Below are 10,457 nucleotides of genomic sequence, written 5' to 3'. Positions count from 1 at the left end.
GGAGGAGGAGGATGATGATGATGAGGTAATGGAGGAAGAGGAGGTAATGGAGGATCCTGATGATGAGGTAATTGAGGATGATGATGATGAGGTAATGGAGGAGGATGATGAGTAATGGAGGAAGATGATGATGATGATGAGGTAATGGAGGAAGAGGAGTTAATGGAGGAGGATGATGATGATGAGGTACTGAATGATGATGATGAGGTAATGGAGGATGATGAGGTAATGGAGGAAGATGATGATGATGATGAGGTAATGGAGGATGATGATGATGAGGTAATGGAGGAAGAGGAGCTAATGGAGTTAATGGAGGTGGCGGAGTCAATCGATCTACGCTAAGTGCGGCCCACCGGACACTCCACCGGCATTCCGTATCCGGAGCCACCGGTTGAATAATTTATTATAATAATTATTAATATCGTTGTTATTGATTCATCATTCTTGTTGTCGTTTCGATTTAAACCTTCCGTGACTGCAAGGATTCATCCCTCTTTGGTTCTTTCGGTAAAGTCGCCACCACGAAGAATGAGAATAATAAAATAATAAATTGATAAACTAAAATAACGCGGTAAAATTCTCACGACGTTTCGGCCACAACGCAAGCGGCCTTCATCAGGTGAAGGGACGAGACCGTCTGTAACTACTGTCCTCCAGAAATCTCTCTGATTGAGAGGGGGTCAAATGCTTATTTCCCTCATTAAAATGCAAATCAATTTATAACATTTTTGACGTGCGTTTTTCTGGATGATTTTGTTGTTGTTATTCTGTCTATTCTCACTGTTCAAATAAACCTACCGTTAAAATTCTAGACTGATCATTTCTTTGTCAGTGGGCAAACGTAGAAAATCAGCAGGGGATCAAATACTTATTTCCCTCACTGTAGTAGTGTAGTATGTAGTGTAGTGTATAGTGTAGTGTGTGTATAGTAGTGTGTAGTGTGTATAGTAGTGTAGTATGTAGTGTATAGTAGTGTAGTGTATAGTAGTGTAGTGTATATTGTAGTGTAGTATGTAGTGTATAGTAGTGTAGTATGTAGTATATAGTAGTGTATAGTAGTGTATGTAGTGTAGTATGTAGTGTATAGTAGTGTAGTGTATAGTAGTGTAGTATGTAGTGTATAGTAGTGTAGTGTGTATAGTAGTGCATTGTAGTATGTAGTGTAGTGTATTGTGTAGTGTGTATAGTAGTGCATTGTAGTGTAGTGTGTATAGTAGTGTAGTGTGTATAGTAGTGTAGTGTGTAGTGTGTATAGTAGTGTATAGTAGTGTAGTGTATAGTAGTATAGTATGTAGTGTATAGTAGTGTAGTGTGTATAGTAGTGTAGTATGTAGTGTATAGTAGTGTAGTGTATAGTAGTGTAGTGTATAGTAGTGGAGTATGTAGTGTATAGTAGTGTAGTATGTAATGTATAGTAGTGTAGTGTGTAGTGTATGTAGTGTAGTATGTAGTGTATAGTAGTGTATAGAAGTGTATGTAGTGTATAGTAATGTATAATAGTGTATAGTAGTGTATGTAGTGTAGTGTAGTATGTAGTGTAGTATGTAGTGTATAGTATTGTATGTAGTGTAGTGTATGTAATGTATGTAGTGTAGTAGTGTATGTAATGTATGTAGTGTAGTAGTGTATGTAGTGTAATATGTAGTGTATAGTAGTGTATAGTAGTGTATGTAGTGTATAGTAGTGTATGTAGTGTATGTAGTGTAGTATGTAGTGTATAGCAATGTATAATAGTGTATAGTAGTGTATGTAGTGTAGTACGTAGTGCAGTAGTGTATAGTAGTGTATGTAGTGTAGTATGTAGTGTAGTAGTTTATGTAGTGTATAGTAGTGTAGTAGTTTATGTAGTGTATAGTAGTGTATGTAGTGTAGTATGTAGTGTATAGTAGTGTATAATAGTGTATAATAGTGTATGTAGTGTAGTATGTAGTGTAGTATGTAGTGTATAGTAGTGTATGTAGTGTAGTATGTAGTGTAGTATGTAGTGTAGTACGTAGTGTATAGTAGTGTAGTACGTAGTGTATAGTAGTGTATAGTAATGTATAGTAGTGTATGTAGTGTAGTACGTGTGTAGTGTGTAGTGTAGTATGTAGTGTATGTAGTGTAGTAGTATATGTAGTGTAGTATGTAGTGTATAGTAATGTATAGTAGTGTATAGTAGTGTATGTAGTGTAGTACGTAGTGTATGTAGTGTTTAGTAGTGTATGTAGTGTAGTACGTAGTGTAGTGTGTAACGTACGGGCGGTCTCTCCGGTGCGTGCGAGTGCAGAGTCCCAGACCGGAGCAGCTGCTCCCTCTCACCGCTACGTCCAGAAACAGCAGAAGAAGCAGAACACAAAGAGGCAGAGGATGCAGAGGGGTTGTGCTACCATGGACGGTCAGGAGGGCGGTGGTGGTGGCGGTGGTGGTGGTGGTGGTGGCGGTGGTGGCGGTGGTGGTGATGGTGATGAGCCAGACGCCAGGGCTGATGTCGACAGTGGATCTGGAGATCCACCGCACGTAGCTCCCACCACCTCAGGAATTCGCTCTCGAATGACAGAGGCATTCAAGGTGAGATCATCGTGTGTCTCTGTGTGTGTGTGTCTCTGTGTGTGTGTGTGTGTGTCTCTGTGTGTGTGTCTCTGTGTGTGTGTCTGTGTTGTGTGTGGGGAGCGGTAGTGTAGCGGTTAGCGCTACGCTGCGCTATGAACCTGGCGACCCGGGTTCGATTCCAGCTCACGGCCAACACCAGTGACGATTATCTGAACCGGTCCCGGGCCTCCCCTAGGTCGACTCAGCTTCAAATGAGTACCTGGTGCGGTGGATAAAAACATTGCCACTAGGGAGACAAAGGCGGTCGGGCGTGGTGCTGGCCACCCACCCCCTCGTGTACCGTTTCGGCCTTCATAGGTGCTCGCTAACAGCACTTGCCCCTACAGTCTGTTAAGGCTATACGGGGGATCTTTGTTTTTATCTTTGTTGTGTGTGTCTCTGTGTGTGTGTGTGTCTCTGTGTGTGTGTGTGTCTGCGTGTCTGTCTGTGTGTGTGTGTCTGTGTGTGTGTATCCGGCAAAAAACAACCCCCTACCTCCTCATGGTGCCGGACGGGCAACTCTGTCGAGGACAGTGCTGTGGGGGGAGGGCCAATTCCGATTGGCCCCTCCCCTCATGGCATCTGTGACCACCACAGTGGCTAAACGGGGGCTCTGGACGGGTGCGAGGGGCTGGTAACCCCTCCACCTTCAATTCATTACCACGAAACCACGAGTTAAACTGAAATATGTAACTAATAAGCTTGTGCCGGAGGTCCCGGGGGGCCAGGCGTCTATGACGTCTCCTGGCCAAACCCCAATTGGCGGAGCCAGGAGATTGAATGTCTACCCTCGGGGCTCCTCCAGAAACTACGAAAAGCCACTACGGGTGGCCACGTAGAATGTTCGAACGCTCACTGCGGAGGAGAGGCTGCCACTCCTCTGTCGGGAACTGGACCGGTACCGCCTGGATCTATGTGGCATTCAGGAGGTCCGGTGGACCGATTCTGGCTCCTGCCACCATGAGGGGTGGACAGTCCTCTACTCGGGGCAGCAGACTGCCAAACAACAGGGTGTGGGTCTTCTTTTGAACAAAAGAATGAAGGGGGCGTGGGAGCGTGGCGGTGAGGTGTGGGAAGCTGTAAGCCCCAGGCTACTTTGGGCTCGCCTTCCCATCAACCGGAGGCGAGGAATGGTGGTCGTGGTTACTTATGCCCCCACCGAAGACGAACATCCGTGGAGGGATGCAGGCAAAGCGGATGAGTCAGATGCCTTCTATGACCTCCTGTCACAGGTGCTGGCTAAAGTGGCCCCTCGTGATAGAGTCATCTTGTTGGGTGACTTCACTGCCCGAGTTGGTCATGATGCTGGCACCTGGTCTGGAGTGATTGGAGGGTATGGGCCAGATCAGCTCAATAACAACGGTAGGAGGCTGCTAGATTTTTGTGCAGCCCATGGGCTTGTAATTACCAACACGCTGTTCCGGCATCGGCGCATCCACACAACATCATGGATGCATGCCGGGTCCAAGCAAGAACATCTGCTGGATTACATAGTGACGGACCAGCGAATGCGAGCCCATGTCCTTGACACCAGGACCTACCGTGGAGCTGATCTGCCCTCTGACCATCGACTAGTCATCTGTAAGATGCGCCTGCCATTCTTCCACTCCGGTGGTGGGTGTACACCCAGGACCCCATTCCAACCTAAAGTGGCCTGGTCTCAGTTATCTGATGAAAGTTGCAAGCGAGAATTTCATCATCGCTTTCGGCTGGGATTGGCATCGTCCCCGACTCCTCCTGATGTCGAGGGTAAATGGGCGAGGTTTAGGACTGTGACTCATGCAGCTGCAATGGCTGCTTTGGGTACGCGGTCCAGACCTCCCCAGACACCCTGGATGACAGAGGAGTTGTTCACGATGGTTGAGAAAAAGCGACAGGCCCACTGTCATCGGCTACAGAATCCCACGTCAGAGAATGAGGAGGGTTACCGCAGCCTTCGCTCGGAGGTTCGGAGAGCCGTGAGGCGCTGCAAGGATGGGTGGTGGTCGCGGGTTGCTGAGGAGATGGAGTCTGCCTCAGTGGCCCGTGATCACAAATCTCTATTTAACTCCATCAAAAAAGTAACCTGCAGCGCCACACCTATTACCATCATTAGGGGAAAAAACGGTGATCCAATTTCCGACCCCCAGGAACAGGTTCGCAGATTTGCTGAGCATTTCTGTGAGATCCTGGGGGAGGGAAAATCCCACAGCCAGGATAAAATCGTGGCACAAAGTGAGGATGACCCTGCTGAGGCTGCGGTGCCTCAAATATTGGATGAAGTCACCCCCTGTGAGTGGCTGGCTGAGGTGCCATCTGCTGAGGAAGTATTGAAGGCGATCCGGAGTCTGAGACCAGGAAAGGCAGCGGGCAGAGATGATCTCCCAAGCGAAATGCTGAGGGAGGGTGGCGTTTGTGCACAGACTGCCCTATATGACATCATAACAACAGTCTGGACCACTGGACGGGTTCCGCAGGATTGGAAGGATGCCCTGGTGGTCCCCCTTTTTAAGAAGGGGGACCGCACAGACTGTAACAACTACAGGGGCATCTCACTCCTCAGTGTGCCGGGAAAGGTCCTGGCAAGGATTATTCAGCATCGCCTTGCCAGGCACGCTGAGGAGAGGCTTGCGGAGCACCAATGCGGTTTCAGGAAAGGGCGGTCCTGCACAGATGCCATATTTTCTGTCCGTCTGCTACAGCAGAGGTGTAGGGAATTCCAACAAGACCTACATCTCTGCTTTATTGACCTGGTCAAGGCCTATGATACCATCAGTAGGCCTGGGCTCTGGGTCGTTCTTCGTGCTTTTGGAGTACCTGACCCTCTGCTCACGATCATTAAGGACCTTCATGATGGTGAGCGGGCCCGGGTAAAACTACGTGGCCGGGAGTCAGAGCCATTCCCTGTACACCTTGGGGTGCGACAGGGATGTCCTCTGGCTCCCACATTATTTAACATCTATTTTGACCACGTAGTTCGTGAAGCCTTCAATAGCTGTACCGGGGGAATCTCCATATGGTACAGATATAATGGGAGGCTAATCGATGCCCGGGTGCGGTCAAGGGATGGCTCCCTATTGCTCAACCATGTTATGTATGCTGATGACTTGGTAATAGCTGCTCAGTCAGAGGAGGAGTTGGAGACGCTGCTGCTGAGACTGGAGCGTGCCACTAAGAGGTGGGGCCTTACCATCAGCCCCACCAAAACTAAGCACCTGCCTGGGTATTTTGTACCATCGGACACTCCACCCCCACAACTCCCAATCGGTGATGGGGCAGTTGTGGAGAGAGTGGAGAGTTTCCCATACCTGGGCAGTGTGCTTATGACTGGCTCCAGTTTAACAGCAGAGGTCTCACTCCGAATCAGTCGAGCGGCAATATCTTTTCATCGGTTGCGTAACGCTGTGTGGAAGCTACCTGGTCTGTCGCTCCGCACTAAGCTTCAGGTCTTCTCGGCCACGGTCATTCCCTCCCTTCTCTACGCTTGCGAAACGTGGACCCCCCTAATGGAACATCTTCGCCGGTTAGAAACATTTAGGCTGGCCTGCCTACGATCCATCCTGGGTTTAACCAGACTGGATTGTGTGAGGAGCTCACAAATCCTTGAAAGATCTGGGCAGGGTCCCATCGGTGAGCTCCTCCGGCAGGCAAGGCTGCGATGGCTGGGTCATGTAGCCCGCATGCCCAGCCACCGCATGCCGAAACAGCTTTTGTTTGGCCGGATTGAGGGGGCTAAGCGGGCGCGGCACGGGCTAGAGAAGAGATGGAGTGATGTGGTACAGGAGGACGTGGAGCTGAGTGGACTTGCCGATGACTGGTACCAGCGGTGCCAAGATCGGCCTCTGTGGAGGAGGCTCGTGAAGGATGCTACTGGACAGTTGGAGGCAGTCGCCCTCCAACAACAACGGAGGGCGGAGGAGCGACGCTCACAACAGCGAGCGGAGCGCCGGGTGGCTAAAGCACAGCAGGTTGGCACAGTAGGGGGCACAGGTGGTGCATCAGCCAGTCATCTCAGTCAGTCGACCCGTGGCACCTGGGTCTGCCCCGTGACCTCCTGCCAGCGGGCGTTCGACACTTCACGTGGCCTCAGGGTGCACATAGCCTGGCACAAGCGTCGTGGTGACGTCACCGCCACTTAGTGGCGAATGGCGGTTGTTGTTGTTGTTGTCTGTGTGTGTTTGGGGAGCGATAGTGTAGCGGTTAGCGCTACGCTGCGCTATGAACCTGGCGACCCAGGTTCGATTCCAGCTCACGGCCAACACCAGTGACGATTATCTGAACCGGTCCCGGGCCTCCCCTAGGTCGACTCAGCCTCAAATGAGTACCTGGTGCGGTGGATAAAAACATTTCCACTAGGGAGACAAAGGCGGTCGGGCGTGGTGCTGGCCACCCACCCCCTCGTGTACCGTTTCCGGCCTTCATAGGTGCTCGCTAACAGCACTTGCCCCTACAGTCTGTTAAGGCTATACGGGGGATCTTTGTTTTTATCTTTGTTGTGTGTGTCTCTGTGTGTGTGTGTGTCTCTGTGTGTGTGTGTGTCTGCGTGTCTGTCTGTGTGTGTGTGTCTGTGTGTGTGTATCCGGCAAAAAACAACCCCCTACCTCCTCATGGTGCCGGACGGGAAACTCTGTCGAGGACAGTGCTGTGGGGGGAGGGCCAATTCCGATTGGCCCCTCCCCTCATGGCATCTGTGACCACCACAGGGGCTAAACGGGGGCTCTGGACGGGTGCGAGGGGCTGGTAACCCCTCCACCTTCAATTCATTACCACGAAACCACGAGTTAAACTGAAATATGTAACTAATAAGCTTGTGCCGGAGGTCCCGGGGGGCCAGGCGTCTATGACGTCTCCTGGCCAAACCCCAATTGGCGGAGCCAGGAGATTGAATGTCTACCCTCGGGGCTCCTCCAGAAACTACGAAAAGCCACTACGGGTGGCCACGTAGAATGTTCGAACGCTCACTGCGGAGGAGAGGCTGCCACTCCTCTGTCGGGAACTGGACCGGTACCGCCTGGATCTATGTGGCATTCAGGAGGTCCAGTGGACCGATTCTGGCTCCTGCCACCATGAGGGGTGGACAGTCCTCTACTCGGGGCAGCAGACTGCCAAACACCAGGGTGTGGCTCTTCTTTTGAACAAAAGAATGAAGGGGGCGTGGGGGCGTGGCGGTGAGGTGTGGGAAGCTGTAAGCCCCAGGCTACTTTGGGCTCGCCTTCCCATCAACCGGAGGCGAGGAATGGTGGTCGTGGTTACTTATGCCCCCACCGAAGACGAACATCCGTGGAGGGATGCAGGCAAAGCGGATGAGTCAGATGCCTTCTATGACCTCCTGTCACAGGTGCTGGCTAAAGTGGCCCCTCGTGATAGAGTCATCTTGTTGGGTGACTTCACTGCCCGAGTTGGTCATGATGCTGGCACCTGGTCTGGAGTGATTGGAGGGTATGGGCCAGATCAGCTCAATAACAACGGTAGGAGGCTGCTAGATTTTTGTGCAGCCCATGGGCTTGTAATTACCAACACGCTGTTCCGGCATCGGCGCATCCACACAACATCATGGATGCATGCCGGGTCCAAGCAAGAACATCTGCTGGACTACATAGTGACGGACCAGCGGATGCGAGCCCATGTCCGCAGCCTTCGCTCGGAGGTTCGGAGAGCTGTGAGGCGCTGGAAGGATGGGTGATGGTCGCGGGTTGCTGAGGAAATGGAGTTTGCCTCAGTGGCCCGTGATCACAAATCTCTATTTAACTCCATCAAAAAAGTAACCTGCAGCGCCACACCTATTACCATCATTAGGGGAAAAAACGGTGATCCAATTTCCGACCCCCAGGAACAGGTTTGCAGATTTGCTGAGCATTTCTGTGAGGTCCTGGGGGAGGGGAAATCCCTCAGCCAGGAACACATCGTGGCACAAAGTGGGGATGACCCTGCTGAGGCTGCGGTGCCTCAAATATTGGAAGAAGTCACCCCCTGTGAGTGGCTGGCTGAGGTGCCATCTGTTGAGGAAGTGCTGAAGGCAATCCGGAGTCTGAGACCAGGAAAGGCAGCGGGCAGAGATGATCTCCCAAGCGAAATCCTGAGGGAGGGTGGCGTTTGTGCACAGACTGCCCTATATGACATCATAACAACAGTCTGGACCACTGGACGGGTTCCGCAGGATTGGAAGGATGCCCTGGTGGTCCCCTCTTTAAGAAGGGGGACCGCACAGACTGTAACAACTACAGGGGCATCTCACTCCTCAGTGTGCCGGGAAAGGTCCTGGCAAGGATTATTCAACATCGCCTTGCCAGGCACGCTGAGGAGAGGCTTGCGGAGCCCCAGTGCGGTTTCAGGAAAGGGCGGTCCTGCACAGATGCCATATTTTCTGTCCGTCTGCTACAGCAGAGGTGTAGGGAATTCCAGCAAGACCTACATCTCTGCTTTATTGACCTGGTCAAGGCCTATGATACCATCAGTAGGCCTGGGCTCTGGGTTGTTCTTCGTGCTTTTGCCCACGATCATTAAGGACCTTCATGATGGTGAGCGGGCCCGGGTAAAACTACGTGGCCAGGAGTCAGAGCCATTCCCTGTACACCTTGGGGTGCGACAGGGATGTCCTCTGGCTCCCACATTATTTAACAAGGCTGCGTTGGCTGGGTCATATAGCCCGCATGCCCAGCCACCGCATGCCGAAACAGCTTTTGTTCGGCCGGATCGAGGGGGCTAAACGGGCGCGGCACGGGCTAGAGAAGAGATGGAGCGACGTGGTACAGGAGGACATGGAGCTGAGTGGACTTGCCGATGACTGGTACCAGCGGTGTCAAGATCGGCCTCTGTGGAGGAGGCTCGTGAAGGATGCTACTGGGCAGTTGGAGGTAGTCGCCCTCCAACAACAACGGTGGGCGGAGGAGCGACGCTCACAACAACGAGCGGAGTGCGGGTGGCTAAAGCACAGCAGGTTGCCACAGTAGGGGGCACAGGTGGTGCATCAGCCAGTCATCTCAGTCAGTCGACCCGTGGCACCTGGGTCTGCCCAGTGACCTCCTGCCAGTGGGCGTTCGACACTCCAGGTGGCCTCAAGGTGCACATGGCCTGGCACAAGCGTCGTGGTGACGTCACCGCCACTTAGTGGCGAATGGTGGTTGTTGTTGTTGTGTGTATATGTGTGTATATGTATGTGTCTGTGTGTATCTGTGTGTATGTGTGTGTGTCTGTGTGTGTGTCTGTGTGTCTGTGTATGTGTGTATGTATGTATATGTATGTGTGTGTATGTGTGTGTGTATCTCTGTGTGTGTGTCTGTGTACTTACAAGAGCAACTGGAAAGAGCCAGTCTGAAAACTGGAACAGTACCTTAGACACAAATTCTCGACCTACGCACGAACACAGACACACACACACACAGACACACACACATAGATACAGACACACACACAAAGACACACATAGACACACACAGACACACATAGACACACACACAGACACATATATACACACACACACACACAGACACATATAGACACACACACAGACATACATAGACACACACACACAGACACACATAGACACACACACAGACACACACACAGACACACACAGACATACATAGACACACACAGACACACATAGACACACACACACAGACACACATAGACAGAGACACACACAGACACACACAGACATACATAGACACACACAGACACACATAGACACACACAGACACACATAGACAGACACACACAGACACACACAGACACACACACACAGATACAGACACACACAGACACACACAGATACAGACACACACAGACACACATAGACAGACACACACAGACACACATAGACACACACACAGACACACACACAGACACACACAGATACAGACACACACAGACACACACAGATACAGACACAGACACACAGATACACA

At 51.1% G+C, this 10,457-nt stretch overlaps 2 protein-coding genes across 2 annotated transcripts in view; one reads left to right on the top strand and one right to left on the bottom strand.

Annotated features, from left to right (window-relative positions):
• The window catches only part of LOC116937136 (transient receptor potential cation channel subfamily V member 4-like), a 207,776-nt gene that overhangs the window by 67,134 nt on the left and 130,185 nt on the right, over window positions 1-10,457 (bottom strand).
• Window positions 2,415-10,457, top strand: part of LOC142908244 (transient receptor potential cation channel subfamily V member 4-like) — a 57,970-nt gene continuing 49,927 nt past the window's right edge. The window contains exon 1 of the mRNA XM_076058625.1: window positions 2,415-2,550. Within this exon, the coding sequence (XP_075914740.1) occupies window positions 2,533-2,550 (18 nt within the window). The 5' untranslated portion in view covers window positions 2,415-2,532. The remainder of the gene's footprint in view (window positions 2,551-10,457) is intronic.

Source organism: Petromyzon marinus, assembly GCF_048934315.1.
Source record: "Petromyzon marinus isolate PM22_M1 ecotype Great Lakes invasive population chromosome 77 unlocalized genomic scaffold, UKy_Petmar_22M1.pri1.0 chr77_unloc.4, whole genome shotgun sequence".
NCBI classification, from domain to species: Eukaryota; Metazoa; Chordata; class Hyperoartia; order Petromyzontiformes; family Petromyzontidae; genus Petromyzon; species Petromyzon marinus.
The sequence above is the reverse complement of the archived record's forward strand: the minus strand, read 5'-3'. Positions and strand labels throughout refer to the sequence as shown.